The 21,208-nt window shown below is 44.6% G+C and overlaps 1 protein-coding gene across 5 annotated transcripts in view; it reads left to right on the plus strand.

Annotated features, from left to right (window-relative positions):
* Positions 1 to 12,998, plus strand: part of SLC37A1 (solute carrier family 37 member 1) — a 36,157-nt gene extending 23,159 nt beyond the window's left edge. For all 5 annotated transcript variants that reach the window (XM_041487887.1, XM_041487888.1, XM_041487891.1 and 2 more), the window contains 10 exons: positions 322 to 432; positions 1,987 to 2,077; positions 2,983 to 3,045; positions 3,890 to 3,975; positions 4,614 to 4,662; positions 5,472 to 5,545; positions 6,824 to 6,902; positions 7,854 to 7,951; positions 9,789 to 9,841; positions 10,485 to 12,998. In XM_041487887.1, the coding sequence (XP_041343821.1) occupies positions 322 to 432; positions 1,987 to 2,077; positions 2,983 to 3,045; positions 3,890 to 3,975; positions 4,614 to 4,662; positions 5,472 to 5,545; positions 6,824 to 6,902; positions 7,854 to 7,951; positions 9,789 to 9,841; positions 10,485 to 10,500 (720 nt within the window). In that variant the 3' untranslated portion in view covers positions 10,501 to 12,998. The remainder of the gene's footprint in view (positions 1 to 321; positions 433 to 1,986; positions 2,078 to 2,982; positions 3,046 to 3,889; positions 3,976 to 4,613; positions 4,663 to 5,471; positions 5,546 to 6,823; positions 6,903 to 7,853; positions 7,952 to 9,788; positions 9,842 to 10,484) is intronic.
* The last annotated feature ends 8,210 nt before the right edge of the window (positions 12,999 to 21,208 follow it).

Raw genomic sequence — 21,208 nt, forward strand, 5'->3', positions numbered from 1 at the left:
GGAAGATTGGAAACTGTTTTATTCCATTGATTGTATTCTTTATGTGGGGGTTTTGCAACTTGAAATTGTTCTTCAATAGAACAGAAACTTGATTCTGTTATGGACTGCATGCACACAGGTACCACCTGATATTCTGAATATAATCTCTGCTCTCTCTGTATACTCTGTATGTCCACACCAAGATATTTTTAAAGCTGTAGCTTTCTGTGACAAATTAGGTACTTGTTTCTAAAAATTATTTTGGAGCTGTTTGATTTCTTGATGCATGCTTTGTTTCTTTGTTCTCTTCTCTCTGTTACCTGTTGCTGGGGGACGTTGCAGGATGCAGAGATGCAGCATTTACTCCCTGACAGTGAGAACTGCAGCGTGGCCACTGGGGAAGGAAGGCACGGGACATCAGCCATCAGCTTCCTTGGGGCCCTGAGGATACCTGTGAGTGCCTGTGCTGCTCCTTTCAGAATGAAGCTTTGCCTCAGAATTCATGTTTCCATGAAGTGCTGGGTGGGGCAGTAATGGGTGTTAACTTCACATCACAGTCTTGACATGCAGGGGCTTTGGGCTTCATTAATTGGGAGGAAAGGAGGCTGAGATGGGACCTCTGCTCCTTGCAGCTTCCTGAGGAGGGGAGGTGGAGACAGAGCTGCTGATCTCTCTCTGATAATGTTCAAGAGGCCTTTGGATAATTACTTTATCAGGGTGCTTCAGCTTGTGTCAGCCCTGAGGGGGTCTGGCAGTGGGACAGGGTGGCTGCTGTAGGTCCCTTCTGACTGAAATAGTTTATTCTGTCCCAAAGTCTGTTCTAAAAGTAGACTTGTAGTTGTTAAGGGTGGAATAGCAAACTGAGCTATTCTGTGTGTCAAACTTCCTTCTGTGGCTCCCCTTTTTACATTCCTCAGCATTGTTTCAAAAAGCTTTAAAGTCTCTTGTCTGAGAAGTTTCAGGCTGCCCAAACATTTGGACTGCTGGTAAAGGAAAGGAAGTTTCCTCGAGGTCAGAACCTGTCATTTTTGATTTTCCTCTCAACCTGAAGCCTGATTACAGAAGTAGGATTATTTGCAGATTGATTTGGACCATTTGTAGAGTTAAAAAAAAAATCCTGCACCCAACCACTGTATTCCTGCATCTTCTTTATCATGTTCAGTCTGGTCCTCTACTGTTTTTCCTGTAGCAAAGTGGAAGTAGTGGGTGACAAATTGCTGCTGCTGCCGCCTGGGATCTCTGAAAGCCCGTGGGGTTTGTCCTGCCTGTTGCTGGGAAGGGTCACAGCTGCATGTGGAGTGTGTGCTGTTCCTCAGGGGAACTGCAGCCCTCCATACCAGGGATTTAAGAAATCTGCTTTCAAACAAGAAGTTTGGTGAAGGGAATGAAGGTGGGGTAATTTGGCAGTTTAGCTGCAGCTCTGTGCAGTAAATGCACTTTTATGTGCTCAGCAGGAAAGAGGATGGAGCAAGTTGGAGCTTTGAACAGGTCATGGCTCAGTCTGTGATGTGCTCTTACCACGTTCTGATCTGAACTGTCACACTGGTTTACTGGCTTTTTACAGAGCTGAACAATAAGGGAAAAATCTTGAACCCATCTGCAGGAAGGAGATAAAGAGCACAAAAAGATGCCAGTTTCTCTGGAACACACTCCAAACCTGCTATCATGCTGTAGAACAACTTTACTTAAGGGAAATAAGCGATGCAGGTGTTCCCAAACAGGATAAAATCCTTCCCATTCATTTCTGTCTTCTCTGCTCAGGTTATTCAGTACCATTTTAGTGTTCTCTCTTCAGGCAGTTCAGTACAATTGAAAGGAAACATCTAAGTAAAATACCACAGTCTGCTCAGAGTGCAAGCTTTGTGCTCTCAGGGAAAAAATGCTTCTTGGGAATTCATGAGAAAAAAAGAAAAGCCTAAATGCTTCCTAGAAACCATTTTCATAATGGTCTGTGAAAGCTCTAAATAGCTCTAAGATAATAACTCCCCGTTTTCATTGTTCTCTCAGGGAGTTGTGGAGTTCTCCCTTTGTCTCCTGTTTGCAAAGCTGGTGAGCTACACTTTCCTCTTCTGGCTTCCCCTCTACATCACAAATGTGGGTGAGTATTACAGGAAGGGGGTACAGAATTATGGCTGCAGAGTCTTTGCAAATAGGAGCTTGGAATAAATAAGAAAATAAACATTTCTGCTTCTGAAAGAGGCTTTCTCTTTGCAGTAGCAGGGGAGGTGTAAGTCACCAAGCAGGTTTATGAATTCAGTGCTATGAGAGGGCATTTTCAAAACAAACAGAAGTGTCTGGCTTATCTTCAGTAATTCCAGGCATAAACGCTGTCTCTTTGGCTCTTGCAAACAAATCAAAAAGTTTTACTTTCTAACAATATTTTCTTAAGATTGAAGTGTCCTATTAAAACATATAAAAATAATGTAAATGAGTTTCTTTATCTGTTCAGTATTGATTTTTTTATGCTTTTAGAGTGCAAGATGGACCAACTTTTTAGCAAGTCTATTGTGATAGGAGAAGAGGTAATGATTTTAGACTGAAAGAGGGTAGATTTCAACTAAATATAAAGAAGAAATCTTTTGCAGTGAGGGTGGTGAAATGCTACAGCAGGCTGCCCATAGGAGCTGTGGCTGCCCCATCCTTGGGAACATTCCAGCTCAGGCTGGATGGAGCTCTGAGCAGCCTGATCTCAGTGAAGATGTCCCTGCTCATGGCAGAGGGGTTGCCCTGGATGACCTTTGAAGATCCCTTTCAACCCAAATAATTCTGTAATTCTGTGGTTATAAAAGTGGTAAAATGTCTTCCAGTGAGAATTGCATTCGAAAGTCTGTGTTGCTGAATACCTACTTTTTTTTTTATTTAATTTGCACAATGTCACCTTATTGTGGATTATTTGAATGAAGAATTCTGCTGTAAGATGCCTTTCCCTGGCATTACAAGACTGCTGAGATTGCCATGTTTTGTAATCCAGAAATGAGACAAATGTTCTGCTTCTCTCACCAGAGCATCTTGATGCCAAAAGAGCTGGGGACCTTTCTACACTGTTTGATGTGGGTGGGATCTTTGGTAAGTTTTAATGTTATTTCACTCCTGATCACACCAGGAAAGGCTCTGGTATACACAGCTTACATATTTTATAGTTCATATTCATTATTTCTACTGTAGAAGAGTGGCAGTAAAGGTACTGAGCTGATAGTTGTGTTGAAAAGTGAAAATCTAGTAAAACACCTTCACAGCCAATGCTACTCCAGTACAGATCAGAATAGACAAATTATGGAATATTTTATCTCCATCAGCTCTGGCCCATGAATCTTAGTCACCACCCATCAAAATACTTCCTTTTGTCAGTCTAACTCGAGAGAACTGTCCCTGTTTGTTCAGGGTTGTGGATTTCCTGGGCACAAAGGTTAATGGTCACAGGTGTTTTGGTTTGTTTTTTTCTTGATGCCTTATATAACTGTATGTGATAAAATTGGGAGATCATAATAATAATAAGGACTAGGCTATTCCTGAATAATTTTCAAGGTGACCACTGAATAAATTTTCATGCCAATGCAGACAGTTTAGTTTATTTCCTAGGTTGCAGTGGGACATGGACAGAGAACCAAGTTTTCTATTTGCATGTGAGGAATTAAGAGACCAGTGTGTGGACACCAGAGCTCCAGCAGCAGGGCCATGTGGCACCTGATAAAAGGGTTTTTTTCCTTGGATATTTGGCATAAATAATGAGGAGGAACAAGTTCTGGTTCTGTTGTCTTCAGGTCAGAAGTGGTTGGGTTCATGAGGATGTTGCTGTGTGAATTGTGTGATTATGCAGCAAAAACCACTGGGTTGTGTTGCATTAGATTAAACTGATGTCTTGTGAAAAACACACCCTGAATGTTCTCCTCACACCTGTGTGTTGTTTCAGGGGGGATCTTGGCAGGTCTGATTTCAGACAGGCTGGAGAAGAGGGCATCGACCTGCGGAATGATGTTGCTGCTTGCGGCACCCACAGTAAGAGCCTGTCCCTGTCCCTCAGCTGTGACACCATTCCCTGGACACTTCTGCAGGCAGCATCTCCCAGCCTGGGTCTAAAGAGTCAAGGCCAGATTAAAAACTGGCATGAAAAGTTGAGCAAGTATAGACACTGGGGCTAAACAAGCTAACAAGCTTGTTTACTAAACAAGTCTAATGTATTTTTTTTGTTACAGAATATATGGAAAGTTTCACTCTCTTGTAAAATCTGATGTTCAGTTGTTAGCCAGAATTTTAGCTGCTCAAAGGCTAAAATTTCTGGGCTGTAATTTTTGGAAAACCAGCAGATTGACATGAGAGAGACATTTTTATTTGATTTTTTTTTCATGAGTTGTATTCAGTGCTGTGTTGAAGCTGCAGTTGGAGAGTTTAAAATTGAGTGATCCCATAACACAGCCCTTCTTTCTGAAAGGACACAGAGGAATGGGATCCTACCCCTTATCTCCCTTCTGTGTCCAATCAAGCAGTCATTCTACTGTGGCCTAAAAGGGTTTAGTAAAACCTGGAACTTTCATGTAATACCAGCTAAGATATCTTGTAGTTAACATGGGGCAGATGGGGAACCCAGGATTAATCCATGTGTTGGAATTCTGAGTGCTTATTTATTCTCTTTGCAGCTATACATGTTCTCTGCAGTCAGTAAAATGGGCCTTGAGGCTACTGTAGGTGAGTATTTTTAAATTATTCTGCCTAGCTTTCCATGAACTTTGCATTTATGACCTTTGATGCTCCTTCCTTTTTTTTCTTTGTTTTCTATTTTATCTTTTCCTTAGAGGGGGAAGTACGGAATCAAATTCTTTAAATCTGGTCTTTCAGGCTTTTTACAGGTTGAAGTAGGAAGGTAGGAAATGAGTAAGGGGTGGCAAGAGAACAGATCTAATGAATATCATTAGTCTTCCTGGAGCTTGTTGTGTCGGCACAGGCTTTTTAATATCCCTTGTGCCAAATGTCAGAGATGTTTAAATGTTGCCTGTAGTACTTTTGACAGCAGCATTAACTTCACTTGAATAGAAGAATTCACCTGTGGCTTTCTGTGTGTTACCTCCAACCAGAAACAGGACCAGGAGTGAGGCAGTGGTGTCTCACCTGCCTGAAGGCCTCCTTCACTTTTAGGGTGCTCTGCTGCTCTACAAGGAGAGAAGGGACTTGTGGGTGTATCTTGTGAGCAGCCCCTGCCCTCATGGTCAGTTTGGTCAAATATTCCCCTTTCTGTGACCTCCCAGGATCAGTAAAGACCCTGGGAATGCTTTTTGTTTCAGCCCCATCTTCTGGTATGTTTGAGAATTCACATCATGGAGTGAGCACTGGAAAGAGAGAGGAATGGATGTTGGTTTTCTTCCAGTTCTGTATTGGGCCCAGGGAGGCAGAGAAGGATTAAACCACTTGGGAGCCGTGGGCTGTGATGTCTCCTGTTGTTGTGGTGAACAGTTTCTCATGCAAATCACATTTTCCTTTTATTTTTTAACTTGGAACAGTGATGCTGCTTATCAGTGGTGCCCTGGTGAATGGCCCTTATGCCCTGATCACCACTGCTGTCTCTGCTGACTTGGTGAGTTTGGCTTTCCCTGTGACATTTGGCCTCCAGAGAGAGCCTTTTGACTTCTGCAGGGTCACCAGGGAAGGGGCTGCATTGTCCCAAAGCAAAGGAGTAAGGAGCTGGAAAAAGGAAGTGCTGTACTCAGCCACTCAGATTTGTTTTAGAGGTTGTGTTTTAGTATGAGTGAGTGCCATGCTTGTGAGAGGCTTACAAATTATTCCTGACCACTCACAAGACTGTGGGTGACAGCCCAGATTGAATCTGAAGGTTGCCTGCAAAGCCAGGCCTCTGTGCAGGTGCCTTGTCCCCTTCTATATTTTGCATTTTTAAATGACTGGGGGAGCTGTAGCTGTGTGAGACATGAGCTGGTGATTTAATTCCCATCAGAAAGGTATATCTGGCACAGACCTTAACACAAGTAAAGGTGTGTGAAAATAAAAAAGTCCAGGTAATTAAGCTGCCAGCACTTCCAGCAGGATCAGGTCAGCCAAATGCCATGTGAAAACACCAACACTGCTCAGCAGGGAGACCTTGGAAGTTTGTTTTGTAATGTGTTGGTTCTTCAGGGCACCAAGCAAGAGGCAAAAGTCCTCTTATTGTCTTAAATGCAGGAATGTTTTAAATACAGGACAAGGAGCAGGGCAGAAGTCTCCAAGCATCCTGTGGAGCCCTGTCCTTGGCCTGGGGGTGTTGGCAAGACCAAGGTGACCCCCAGGCAGTGCCCATTTCATCCTTGGCCTTGACACTGCAAGGTGCTTGAGGCATCTCCCTGTTGTCTTTGTGGGGTGCCCTCGTGGCAGGAAGGAATGATGAATCTGACTCCATGTTCTCAGAAGGCTAATTTATTATTTTATGATACTATATTATATTAAAGAATACTAAACTATTCTATACTACAGAATACAGAAAGGACAATGCTAAAAAGATAATAATGAAAACTTGTGACTCTCTCCAGAGTCCCGACACAGCTTGGCACTGATTGGCCAATGAGTCAAAATAATTCACAGCAGAAACCAATAGAACAATCACCTGTGGGTAAACAATCTCCAACCACATTCCTAAGCAGCAAAACACAGGAGAAGCAAATGAGATAATTATTGTTTTCCTTTTTTTCTGAGGCTTCTCAGCTTCCCAGGAGAAAAGTCCTGGGTGAAGGGATTTTTCCAGAGAATGTGAATGCCACATCTCCCCAGCACAGAGCCCATGTGGAGGGGTGGGAGATGGCTGCTGTTATCAGGGCTCTTTCAGAGCTCAGCTCAGGATGGCTCTGAGCCATCTCTGTCCCTCCAGGGTACCCATAAAAGCCTGAAGGGGAACTCGAGGGCCTTGTCCACGGTGACGGCGATCATCGACGGGACAGGATCTGTGGGTAAGCCAGGGCTGCCTGCCCCAGCTCTGACAGGTCAAAACAAAGCATTCTGGAGAAACTGGGCTCTTCAGGTCATATTTTGCCAGGACTCAGAACAGTTTTGGAAATGGGCAATAGCACAAACTTCACCTGAAACCTCCAGTGGTCCCACAGCTGAGGGTGGGAGGAAGGGGGGGGATCACTGTGATGCCTTAAGTTTTAGTTTTGGTATTTTCCAGATTCTGTACTGCATTAGTACAGAACTCTGAACTTCATATAAAGTGTTAGCAAGTTCTCTTCACAGTTCAATCAGACAAAATGATCCTTTTCCAGCCTGAGAACCAAAGGCACCATTGCAGCTTCAGGCCCAAAAAGTGTAAACAGGGAATTGAGGAGAGCAGACTGGGAGGATGGGACTGCACAACCTGGAGCTGTAATTGGACAATTAACCCCAACATGGAAATGGACCAAAATTCATAAAAGTGTGAAAACTCATGCCCATCTTGGGTGTAGTCATGGCCAGGCTCTTGTACTGCCCAAGGTGCATCCTTTGAGGGCCTTGTAATAAATCCCTGCTTTACTCCTTTAACTCTGTCCAGCCTCTCAAGGCATCAACTGATACTGGGTACAGACAGCAAAAGGAGATGGCACTGGGCTGTCCTGGGATCAGGGATATTTTATTTATGCCCTCCATGTGGAAGGGAAAACTGAGTAAAATTCAGCTTAATACAGGATGAGCATTTTGTTGAGCCAAAGGCAGATGTTTATCACACATCTTAAGGTCTTCCAGCTTCCCATCTTACCAGTAATGTTTTGCACTTACTGGGACTTTTTAATACTGAGTTAACTAGGTGGAAAAATGGATACTCTAATCCAGAATAACTACATTTCAGTACAGTGAATCTTACATTGCACAGTTCTGACAGTGTGCAATATAAAATACCAAAATATAATACCAATCTCGTATTTCAGGTGCAGCTTTGGGGCCTCTCCTGGCTGGCCTTATTTCCCCTTCTGGTTGGAACAACGTGTTTTACATGCTCATGGTGGCAGATGCATGTGCCTTGCTAGTAAGTCTAAAAATATAGATAATGTGTTTTTCCTCTGTGTTAAACTATCCCAAAATGCAAGTTGTCCTTTTGCCATTTCAATATCCTGTGTTGTATTGGACTTCCAGTGGTATAGGAGATTTTCAGTCTAACAGCAAATTTGCTTGTTTTGAAATTCTCATCTGATTTTAATCAAAAGTGCAGATCAATTCTGATGAACTTCAATTCCTGAGCAAATACCCAGCTGTTAATTGCTGGCTGAGCAGCTTAGAGCAGGCATAATTGCAAGTAAACCTTCACATTTAGACCTAGAAATTGCCTCGGATTCTACTCACAGAAGAATCACTTCTGTTGTCTTTAAAGCCAGTTTGTCAAAGCCATTAAAAAAACGTTTCCCTGCATTGCTGTATCACCAAAATCACCCTGATAATGAAGCTGTTGAAAGTTAATACATCACATTTTCCAGATGGGCCCTGAAACAGCTGTACTAAATTAGATGAAGAACTGGCAATCCTGGCTTTTGACAGTAACAGGAGCAGGTGTTTGGGGAAAGAAGAGCACACAGGTGCTGCCTTGGTCCAAAGCACTGAGCTCTGGGCTCCTGCAGAGGAGCTGAGAGTGTCAGACCATTCCCCTCCTGACACTAGAAAATCAGAAAGCCTTTGAGTTACAGCTGAGGCTTTTTTCTTCTAAATTCATTTTAAACACCGACTTTAAAAGTAATTTTTTCATGTTTAGGAGTGATTCTGTGGAAATTAAATAAATAAATTAGGTGAGTTCATAGCTGAAGTGTGTTGCCACTGGTAGTTAGCAGCTTTATCCACAGCAGCAAATCCTGCTTTGTGCTGGTTTCAGTATTTGGTATTTCATGCTGCAGAGTGAGGCTTGGGAGATGGTCATATTTTTCCTAGATAAAGTTCTCATTGTTTTTCTCTTACAGTTATTGATTAAAATTTAAAAATGTCACATTTCTTTTAGGAATCAATTAAAATGCCTTTGCAAAGCTCTGGTTTTGAGAGGTTTGACTCTGCAGTTGCAATAAATTCTTTTTTGCATAACTGTTCTGCTTCTCCTGCTTTTTGCAGTGCTGTATGAGGATACCTGTGTTCAAATGTTATTTTTCCAAGGGTACCTGGAAGGGGCTTTATCCTCTTGTGTGGTGTTCAGTTCTGTCATTCTTAGCCACTTCTGTGCCTCTGAAAATATTTAACTTCTTAAGACATTCATACTTACAGCAGTGAGAAAACTTATATTTATAATAGTAAGATTCTGAGGATAACATAACCTGAAACAGTGAGGAACCCTGAAAGCTCCAATTCTGTCTTTAATGTACATGAGAACCATCAAATTGTATTTGTAGAATCCTGCTGCTATCTCAATAATCCTTTTAAAGTGCACTTGAAATCCCTGATGCTGCACAGGCAAGCAAATGTGACTGTCTGTACTCACCTTGACTAATTGTGGGATGAAGCTTTTCACACACAGTTGTTTTTGCAAATAGCAGCTAAAATACTCCCGTGCTCCAAAATTTCTTTCTGACACGTTTTCTTGAAGCCTCGGGGTCCCTCTGCTGGTTTCTTTACACATTTCCTGGTAAAGTAAAACCAGAAAACCATTGTGGTTTTTATGAAGAAATGGATCTCTCAGATGCAAAAAGGAAATTATTTTTCTCTTGCCTGATTGCTGTGAAAGCTCCTCTACCAAACATTACTGAGCATCTGTAAATCTTTATTTTTATAGACTCAGTTCAGCATTGCAGGGTAATGTTTCAAATGAGAAACTCTCCAAATGACAATGAATAATTCTGCTTCTTGTTTATCTGGATGATACTAAAGGAGCTTTGTGATTGTTTTTGCAGCTCTTACTCCGTCTTATCCAGAAGGAACTTCAGTGTCATGCAGATCACACCCTGTAAGTGTTTTCTGTGGCTGCTGCTCTTTAATAACACCTTGAAAACACATTTCTAAGTCTTCCATATATAGCCATAAATTATAATTAAGGGTGGAAAAGACCTTCAAGATCAATTCCAGCCTTTGTCCTGTATAACCTAAATGTAGACTGGAGATCTTAAGGTTTGTGTAGATCCATTTCTGTCTGGTTTAATTCTGCTTCAGAAGAGTAACCTCAGTTTGATGTTTTCAAACCATGGACATTTTCCTTCAGAACATCTTCTTGTGGAAAAATACCTGAAAACACACCTCTGTCACAGTCTCTTTGTGGGGGTTTTTTTTTCCCAAATATTTAATCCTCCATGGGTTTCATTGTGCAGGTGGAGAATTACCTGCCCTGTGTTTAATAATAGTTTAAAATGTAACTTTTCCCAAAATTCTCCTTAAAGAAAAGGGTGACTCTGAATTTACAGTATTTCAAATTGAGAAAAAAAAATCCACTGAATCCAGACACAAAATCTAAATTGAGCCCCTTGATTGTAGAATTTTGGAGAAGTAAAATGGAAAAGAACAGAAAAATGCACAGCAGGGGCTGGATCCTGCCTTTTGGTGTCTGTTCTGCCTCACACCTCAGCTTTTCCTGCCTGGTTGCTTTTCTTCCCCAGGTTCAAAGAGCACTGAGCTACCAGAGCTGGGATGAGGAGTGTGCCAGTGGATGGAGCTGCTCCCTGAAAACCCCGTGGGACACCTCATTCTGTATTTAAAGGGTCTCTGTGTGGTGAAGAGCCCTGCAGGTTTGCTGGGAGCAGTGTGAGACGTGGCAAATCCCTGAAGCTCTGATTTTTGCACATGAATAAGTACCTCAGGATGGCCACTGCTCATCAGAGAAGAGATGGGGACTTGGGGAGGGTTTCAGCAGCACGCCTCAGCTGAGCCAAAGAGAAATACCAAGTGCCTTCTTTATTTCTTTTGATAGGATGTTTTTAATTGAAACTATGAACTGTGTATTTGCCAACAACCAAGGCAGAGCTAGAGCAGGAGGAAGGTGAATTTTAACAGTCTGTGAATTACTGTCCCATGGTCAGTGAGCAATGTGTCTCTTACTTCATCTGTGTACACTTAGAGCATCACTTCACAGAGGACAATATCAGCTGGTTGTTAAGATGTGCTACTATTAGGGTTTGAAGCTGCTCAGACAATAATCACCTGGCTGTATTATTAGTTTTTGGCTACAGTTCTACTTCCCAAGGACAGCATCCAGCCTTTTGGTAGGTGATAAGATGGAATTTACTCTCGCTGTGTACTGCAGTTAGTAGTTTTCACAGATCCTCTGGATGGATGTTAGTCCTCCATTAGGATTATGCAAAAAAAAAAAAGAGTCCTAAGCAACAAAAAGCAGTTTATGAGTCAGAATTTCCAGTGGGGGCTCTAATGATTTTTTCAGGGCATTTTAAAATGGTTGTGCATTTTAACTTCCCTGCCAGGCTGGGCTGACATGAGAGGGGTTTCTTTGGGGTGGCAGGGAGCTGTGAGCACCACAGGACTGAGCAAGGGGGAGCTGCTCTGGTGCCCACTGGCACAGGGGTCCCTGTGGGGCTCCAGTGCTGCTGTGTGCACGTGGAAATCCTCATCAGATCTGGGCCTTAATATCCACAAATCTCTCCCAAGTGGCTCTGGATTTCAGATTTGGAGCCAAAATATCAGAGGAGAAAAATTACCTGTGTGGGTGGTAGTTTGTAAGAGAACATTTGAGTACCTAGTGCTACCCAGAAAATAGATAGTTTAATGTCTTCAGAACATATCATTTCTTTGTGCAGCTGTCTGCTTTGCAAACAGAAAGTTTCTGTGATTTTGTTTTGCCTTTTAAGATGTACAAAGTGAAAAGAAAACTTTTTTTTGTATGGGGTGTTTATACTTAGATCACAAAGATTAGGTAATTTAAACTGTGTGTTATCCTGAAGTGTATTTATTAAAGCTCTAGACCTTTGTCTTGCTCTGTGCTCTTTAAGTTTTGTGAGACAGTGCAAGAGTCTTTACACTTGATTAGCAAAACACTTTAAAAGCCCTGCAAAATATTCAGGGATGTCCCATCAGCTGCTGCTAACACTTCATTTCCAGGGCTGTTTGTACCTGCTCAGTCTTTGAGTTGCTTCACTGGTTTGATCCAGCATGTTTGATCATTCTTGACCTGAGCAGTGTCAGAATGGGCTCGTTTTTAGCTGTTTTGCTGGGCAGAGGTGCAGGGATGACCCCGCAGGGACTTGGGGAAGGTGCCAGGTCCTTGCAGGGAGCTCCAGGAGGGTCCTGTCCCTGCACTGACCTCGCACATTTTGAGTAAACCAGGAGAGATTCTCAACAACTGAGCTCAAAAATCTGTGCTGTGCTTGTGCTGTGGTTGAATGTGACAGAATTGTGCAGCAATGTTACTTGGAAGGGCTTCCATCCTCCTGGGATGGGAAACTGCTCCTGGAATGTCCAACTCCTCCTTGCTGAACCTGGGGCACTGCTGAAACAGCATCTGATGGAGCAAAAATAACATTGCAACCCCAAAACAGCTGTCCTGGCACAACTTCAATGCCTGTGTGGGGAGGGAGAGATGGATGGAGGATCACTTCAGCTGGGCATTCCAGTCCCCTTCCCCAAAAGTATGAGTTGAGCTTTATACTAGTTTCCTGAAACAGTTCAAGCTCTGCTGTGCTCAGATTTTGAGAAACTGTCCCCTGTGGGCTGAAGTCTGATGTTAAAAAACTTTTGGCTGTATTTCTGAAGATATTTAAGTGTGTTTTGGGTTTTACTTGTTGGGGCTGCTGCTGTTATTTATTTATTTATTTGAGTAGCTTTTGCACTGCAGTGACTCGGGTAATGACAGATTACATTTCAGTTCCTCCAAGCTACAAATCTGTTGGACAAAAAGATAAAGATTTGGTTTTCTATTTTAAAAAACCCTAAAGGTCCCCCAAATAGTGAATAAACTGTGTGTTTTGTTAGTATCAGGTGTTTATATCTGGAAATGGGCAAGACTGACAAAATTTTCTATGTAAAAATGTGAGTGACCAGTAGGTACAGCCAAATTGAAATGCAACTGCAGGGTTGGTTTCTTTGTTTTCTTTTAATGCTGATTATTGTGAATTTTATCCATTCACCATCCTGTGTTGAATAAAAATAGATTCTGTTCTAAACAGAGAAGTGTTGAGTACTTTATCTTTTACCATCTCCCTGAAGAAATGCTCCATTTATTGGTTGGAAGGACAGACATTCCTGCTGGGACATTGGCCTGACTCAGGGGCTGAGTGTGGCTCCTATGGTACTTATAAGGTGACTTTTTTTGTTGTCTGCTTTGCTTCCTCTTCAGTGTATATGGAATTGACATGGAAAAGCTTCATCCTTTCTCTCTAGCACTGATCATCTCCCACATTTATTGTCTTGATTCTGTTAAAATGTTTGTGGGGGTTTTTGTGCATCTGCCTGACATACAATGTCCAAACCACAGATGCACTGGGGGAAAACTGATTGGAAAGGAGAACAACTCCTGGTTACAGAATTTCTGATTAAAATGTGCCTGAGGTGCCTCCTAGGAATAGGCAAATAATAGCTGGGGGGCCTTATAAAAGAAGGGAGACTCAAATCCCAATTTCTGTTCTGCCTGATGGGGAGCAGGCAGAAAATGTGAAAATCTTCATCAGAGCCCTGGCTGTTGCTGGTCAGGCTGAGGGGGTTTGTCTCTTTGTGTAGGAGGGGTTTATAGGGTGGGAAGAAAGTAAATAATTAGCAGGGACAGCAGTGTTATGTCCATAATTTGCTTTGAGTCTCCTTTTGCCTGTAAATTCTACAAACCCACTCCGTGCACCAAGACTTAATCCTGTGTGTTTTGTAAGGGAAATTCCAGAAGGGATTCTGCCATTCCTTTAAGGAGATGATTGCACATGCTTCTGGCGTAGCATCCTTGGAATAACAGTGGGATTCCCACGTGCTGTGCCAATGCTGTGCTGCCTCAGACTCTGGCTGAACTCGTGTTTAGGCTCGGGTTCTTTGGTTGCTGCTGAAAGGTTTCTGCAGCAGCTGATGCCTGGGGTGGTTTGTGCTGCTCAGGATTAGGCAGGTGTAAGAGGGTGTAAATTAAACCAGAGGGTGTTTAGAGCTTTTGGAGGCTGGTGGTTTTCATACAGAATTAATTTGGGGAGGATTGATCACAATTCCATCAAATGATGAGGCTCAGGATGGGTAATGGTGGCATTGTCTGGTCTGAACTAAATGTATGGCCTGTGTCTTGTGTAAATGTTAGATTAGACTATTTCATGGCTTGTCCCAACCTCTGACAGGATGTTCTGATTGCTGACCTACACCCTTTTCACCTTGGAGCGAGGCTGGCTGGGTTTTGTTTTGCTCTCTGCTGAGCCAGCCAGGGGATGGTGGGGACACGTCCTGATGGTGGGGACACGTCCTGCCCTGCTGTCACAGCCTGCAGGGGATGGTGGGGACACGTCCTGCCCTGCTGTCACAGCCTGCAGGGGATGGTGGGGACACGTCCTGCCCGGCTGTCACAGCCTGCAGGGACTGCAGACACTCCTGGGGGTTGTGTCTGCTGCTCTGGGGCTCTGGGGACCTTGAACTACTTTTGCTGAGTTAAAAATGTGCCTGTCACCCTTGTGGCTGGGGAGAGCGAAGGGGAGGGTTTAGCTGCTGGTAGAATTCAGCCTCAGGTCCAGTGACCTGAAGTGCTGGGCTGTGTCTCACTGCCCAAGAGTTGAACAAACTGGTTTGTTATAAATTGTTAGTTTTTTCCTCCTTTGTTTCCCTTCTTTTGGTTATTTTCCAGTTTGGAATAAGGAGATAATTGTTGATGCTTGGGGTGGTTTTTTGGGGTTTTTTTTCCACTGTAATTCCTTTGTCTACCAGTTCCCCTTTGGCTGCAGTGAAACATTGGCTGCTCTGTAAACTGGGAATACAGGAGCCAAACTTTCTTCAGCATATTTCAGGATCCTGCTCAACTCCTGCATCAGGATATCAGCTATGAACATGTGTGCCAAGTCTCTTGATGCTGTACCTAAGGTTGAGGATTTTAAGGATGTTTTCTTCACCTCATGATGATACTGGGGTAGGGTTTCTCTCCCTCCTTCTCTTACAAAGCAGCTGACAAATACCCACATTTCCACACTATTCCCTTTGGTCCAGTTTGTTTCAGCAGAGGAGAACACTAAACCAACTTCACATGTGCTGCCATGTAGGAATGAACTTTGGAATGCTGTTACAAGGCTGGAGTTATTCTCAGTTTATCTGGTACCTAAACCCTGAACAGGTGCTCTGAATTTCATGGGTTATTCAGAAACCAGCAGCTGCTTCCAGCCTTGGGGCCAGAACTGGAAGCAGCAGGCTGAGTTTGCATGTTGGAACAAAGGGATCAATAATAATAATGTCAGAGTTCTCCCCTTCTGCTCCCTGTGATGTGAAGGGTGGTTGGTGTGGGCAGCCCCTCACAGCTGAATGACACAGGCAAAACCTTTGGAAGGGGTGAGTTCCCTCTGAATCTTCCACCAAACACACTGCTGTTCTTTCTGCTGCAAGGACACAGTATATTATTATAGTATATCTTACATTCCAGTCTGAGTCACCCAATTTCACCACAGGCCACATGAGGCTTCAGCTTAGTAAGTACAGCAGGTTCTGAATTTTATTCTTCAATTGCTCAGATCATCTGGTTGGAAGCAGCTGAATGCTGTGTCCTTCTGTGACAGAATCTGCAGGTTTGGTTTTATACTGAGAGGTAATGGGATTCAATTTAGCCATTGCTGTTAAAAGTCTTTATAAAATCTTCCTCCCCCTCTCCCTCTGGCTGCAGCTTTTCAGTTACATGAAAGGAAGACAATATGGTAAAAAAAAAAAGAACAAAAGAGGTAAAAAAAATCTCAAAAGCCTACTCTTTCTTCCAAATTTTGGTCACTTGCTTGCCACCAAGGGAGATCCACTGTCACAGCTGGTTTGTGTGTCTGCCTGTGTAAATCTGTGCAGTTGCTGAAAGCACAGAAAAATAGAAACCTTTGGGTTTCCTTGCTCTGATTTTCACAGTGGCAGTTCTCAAAATAGATGTCCCCAGCCCAAAATGGCAGAGCCAGGGTGACTGACAAATCTGGGGTGCGGGCAAAGAAGCCCAAGAATGTTTGGTTTAGGACAGATACCTGTGTTAGACCTAAATTAGATAAATTCCCATACAAATCCCTGTCAGGCATATCATGAAGCTCTAAACTTACCCCAGGTGTCAGCAAATAATCTTCTGAGGAGGGTGAAATCCATGACCAGCAAAGCACCTAGAAATGGAGCTGGGGTGGATGAAATCCCGTGGACATCTGAAGCAGAACTAACACATGCATTTCTCACAACAATACTCACTGTCATTTGAAATGAGACCTCCTGGTAGAAAGGTTGCAGATGATGTAAGCCTTACAGTAACAGGGAAAACAAAGCTCCCCTGTTTGCCTGCTTGAAATCCTCTAATGAAATAATGCATCTGTCAAAGCAGCATCTAAATCTGTGTCATCAAAGGGGAAATATTATTCCAAAAAGCAGACTGGTTCCCATACACAGGGTTTTTTCAGGCTTCCCAGACCCATAAAAGCAGTCAGAAGGTATGATTAGCAGCTCTGGTACATTCACCTTGTGCATCTCTGTAAACATCAGGAGCTGCCTTCTGCATTGTTTTTGCTGTCTCTGTTTTTCAAGCACAATTGGAATTGTCCACTTTAATGGGTTCCGGTTGGAACAACAGCAAAAAAAAAAAAAACACCCCCATGATAAACTGTCTTGCTGGTCTTATTTTTGAGGAAATAAATTAAATAAATAAATAAAGATGTAGTGCTGTGTGCCTTCCATGCAAGTTTAGTATTCTGTGGCATGAGTCTGTTTTCAAGCAGGTTTGCCCAAGCAATTACTTTGTGAATTACAGTTTGATTCACCCAGAGTCACATCCTGGGTTGTTTTGGAGCAGCCTTTGCTGGGCTCTGCCTGTGCAGATGTCTGAGCTGCCTTGAGCAGCTCCTGCTTGTGCTGGAGGCTGGGCTGGCATGCCAAGGGCAGGATGCTTTCACAAAGTGATCCTGAGTGATGGCTTCAGGAGGATTTGGTGGAGTTTAAACCTCCTCAGCTTTGGAGTGAGAGGCAGGGCTGGTTTCTGAAGCCAGCAGGCTCCCAAGGGACCACGGATGCACCCAGGGAGCAGCAGAGGCAGCACTGGGGAGAAACTGGATCCCAAAGACACGAGGAGAGCGTGGGGCTCCTCATGGGTAGTGCTGGGATGTCTTAATCTCGTTGGAGGTTTGTGTATCCTTGCAGAGGACTCAGTGGGAATTCCTAAAATTAACATTCAGCAATGCTAATGGGGATGTTTGTTGCAATGTGATGCTGTAACACGCTGGCAGTATTGAATTCATGGAGCCACCAGCAGTCTCAGAGTGTGTGTGTGTGTTTGAGGGGGAAGGAAGCCTGCTCATGGTGCAGGTTATGCCTTCAAGCTTTGCAGAGCCTCTGCCAGGCATGGCTGTGCTCACAGACCTGCACACAACCCCAGCAGCTCCCATCCTCCAAATGCTCCCCCAGCCTCAGTCACTCGCCCTGGGAGTGTGATGTGCTCGGGTGGGAGGAGGGGAGAGCAGTGTGGAGAAATAAACCAGACCAAAAGCACCATTTTAGCGAGAGAAACAAAGTGGGGTGTGTTGCCTTTGGCTTTCTCCCCAGCGCCAGCGCCAGGCGCTGACACGCTCCAAGGGAAGCAGGGCTGGGGTTCCTCTGCAGGAATTCTGAGTGATTCTGGGCTTTGCTGCTGCCCCTGGGCACAATTCCTTGGGCAGAGGGAGGCAGAGAACTGGTAGTTCTGCTGGCAGAAGGGCTGGATGGCAGATTGAAGGGAGTGAAGTGGGGCAGGGGAGGAGTGCGGAGCCAGGCAGAGAGAGGGGAGCAGAGCACTGGCCCGAGGAGATGATGGTGATGCTGCAACAGCAGCAGGGGAAAACAAATGAGAAAAAGTGCAGGAAAAAGTGTGGGGTTGTAGAAAAGAGCAGGCACAACGTTGTGTCCTTTTTAGTGGAGGGCTCCTGGGTTTTAATTTTATTTCTGTGTGTTTATTTCTGTACGTCCTTGATCTCAGTTCCTTGATCTCCGTTTCTTGTTCCTGATCTCAGTTTCTTGTCTGAAAACCTCCTTCCTGTCTACTGGAGTCCTTCAGGCAGGGGCTAAGGTCCAAGCAGAGGAAAGCCTTCACATCCAGTGTCCAGCTTGTGAGCTGAAGGTGAGAGGATGGAATCTAGAGAGTAAAAAATGAATTTGTGTGAATCCAGTGAAATCCATTCCAAATGAAGGAAAAGGAGAAAGAGGAGGATGAAGGACCAGGAAGGAGTCATGGCTTCAGCTGTGTTGTGACTGGAGAGGGTCCAGCCTCTAACAAAGCCCCTCAGGAAGAAGCTTCTCACTAAAAGGTTTGCCTGGGGCCACCTCTAAGAAAAGGAGGGTGCAGGAGGGAAGGGGAGGCATGGGCTGAAACCCAGCACTGGGGTGAAAATCTGGGCTGTGTCCAATCAAATGGAGGCTGGAGAAAGCAGAGTGAAAAGTAATCCAAAAATAAAATAAAATTCAAGTTCTGTATGAGGCACTCCCTCCCCCCATAAGCTACTTCCCTTTCATTTTCTGCATTACTTCAGCGCTGCCCTCTCTCCTGACCACACCATTAATCCATGATGTTTACTGTTTCCTCAGGAAATTGGATTGTCTTACTGCAAGAAAATCTCAGTTCAATTTTCCTCAGTGAGGGTTTCTGGCTCCAAAGTTCTAGAGGGAATCTGATGTGCCTGACATGGATGAACAGTGAGGTTCAGTGAAGAGGAGACAACCAAAAAAAAGAGGCACAAATGTGTTATTTGAAGGCAGACAGTAATGATTTGCCATCCAATCTTTTAAGTTCCTTTGATTGTCATGACCTGGGACTTTTGGAGATGGTGGGAACGCTCTGGAAAGTTGTGTGACTCCCAGGAAAAGTGACACTCAAGTACTCGTAATTTTGGGAATTAGTTAAAAATGTCCCCATTTCATGTTGGCTTCCAATGTTCTGGCAGAGCAGATCAGACAGTTTCAGTGCTACTGGAGGCTTTTGTCATCTTGTTCACATGGATTCTGTGACGGTTTTTTGGCCTCCCTCCCTAAAAGCTGAGAGACTCTTTCATCTCTTCTATTGAGAAAATGTTCTTCTGCCCGTTAATGGAAATAGCCCTGCACAAACAGAACAAAAAAGAGAAAATGCCTACATCACAGAAAAAAATGTCATCTATCTGAGAGATTATCTAGCTATTTATGAAGACTGCTATTTTGAAAATGTTAATGGAAAGTCTAATTTTCAATGTACTGCAAAGAACTGTGCAAAGTCTGCTTGACCCTCCAGGAATGACTGGCTTGACCCTCCAGGAATTCCACATGGCTGGCTCTGAAGTGATGCAGCTGAGGGACAATGTCCCACCCACTGAAAAGCAGCCCCAAGCAGTGAAACCCTTTGCAGACATCCCTGCTGCTGTGCTGGTGTTGTGGGAGGGGTGGTCAGCAGGCAAGGAGGCTCCCAGGGGTGAGGCAGGCAAGGATCTCCTCGTGCTCTGCCCATGCCAGGTCTCTGGCACAGACACCCCCTGTCCCCAGCTCTGTGAGCTGTGGGGCAGATTGCATCAGGCTGGCAGCAGGATCAGCAGCCCTCAGCCTTTGGGTTAATCTTTCGCTTGCCAGGATTTGGGGATGTCTGAGATCTGCTTGTCGGGGAGATGGAGGAGCTGATTTACAGTGAGTCACTGCACAGCTCCGAGCTGCTCACATGGCAGCCTCCCAAAAAGAGGCATCTGAAGAAACTTCACTTTCCTGCACCACATAAAATGCCAGGCAGCTTTCTTCAAGTGGAGCCATCTATCCCTTCCCTCCAGTCTGGGATCATGGGCTGCAGCCCCTGCTCAGACTTTGCTGCCAAGAGCACAAGCCAACCTTGCCCAGTGGAGGGAATTGATTTTTCCACTTCTTGGCCATCATCCCTCTAAATGATCTACTGGGTGACTCCAGGCACACTTAATTTCATTTATTTTTTTCTCATCAGCTCTTGAAAGTTCCAGTTGGGTCTTTTAATTTCTTCCATAACCTTATGAAAACAGAGCTCTGGGAGCTGGGCTTTCCCAGCAGCTCTGCTCCAGGGATGCAGCAGGGTCATTACAGCCAGCTGGGGCCCCTGTGTGTGTGTGTGTGTGTGTTTGCTCTGCCCTGCAAGCTCCACATGCTACAGAGATGCCTGGGACAGGATTCCTGGCTCTCTCCTGCTTGAAATGAAAGCCTAGGAACAGACAGCTGGATTGAGGAGATGGCAGTGGGAAACAAAGAGGTAGTAAATGGAAAGCAGAGAGGGAAGGGAGGCTGGAAATAAAGCAGAGAGGATGCAATGGAAAGGAGGGTGGCCAAGGCTCTCTGCAGGCACAGCATGGCACGGGGCATGGAGATTCCTGGGGTCCTGTGGCTCCTGGAGGTGAAATTGGAACTGAATTCCACTGGAAAGTGGAACCAGGATGGAGGGTGGGCTGTGCCAAGGACCTGGTGCCTCTGCTCTAGTGGAAGGAAATGCTTGTGGAGAGTGAGCTCCTTCCACACCCAGCAGGGAAAGGCAGTGGGTCTGCACCACTGGGAGACCTTCAGGAAACCAGCCTGGCACCTGGCAGGAACTGCAAGTGGTGTAGAAAACAGATCACTGAAAAAGCTGCTAACACAGAGCAGGAGAAAAAAGGGTTTTTCCCTCAATAGACAAAAGAGAAAAGCCAAGAAATGCCAGATGTTGTGTTGGACATGTGCTTTATAAAATGGAAGGATTGCCCATGGCTTAAGTCTGCTCTTCTCCAAGCCAGCACTGCACACACAGATATTTATGTGAGGTACCAGGGATGGCTGCTCTCACTTCCATGGGATTTGAGCCCATTAACTGGCTCTGAGTGTTGAGACACAGCAAGAATTACTGCTAGGCACCAGAATTTTCCCTACAGCTGTAAAGAGAAAGAAGGCAGCGCTATCACCGGGGTGGCCAAGGCTGCTGGAGTGAAGAGCAAAGCTGGTTCCTGGGTGAGTAATCCCACATCTCCCACCCACAGAGCTCTGCTCCTGCACCCCGGTGCCCCGGACCAGCCACGTCAGATGTCACAGCTCCCTCCAGCCCACGTTCCTGGGGTTTTGCCATGGAAACCAGCATGATGGCTGCGCTGTGTGGACTGCGAGTGGGGCTGGGGTGAGCAACAGGACCCAAAAATGGGGCTGGAGGCAGGAGTGAGGTGGAGAGCTGTGCTGCTGAGTGGGGAGGGGCCAAACGCCACTTCCAGGGTGTTCAGGGCATGTGTGGACA

Source organism: Pyrgilauda ruficollis, unplaced genomic scaffold (assembly GCF_017590135.1).
Source record: "Pyrgilauda ruficollis isolate IOZ18807 unplaced genomic scaffold, ASM1759013v1 scaffold85, whole genome shotgun sequence".
Classification (NCBI taxonomy): Eukaryota; Metazoa; Chordata; class Aves; order Passeriformes; family Passeridae; genus Pyrgilauda; species Pyrgilauda ruficollis.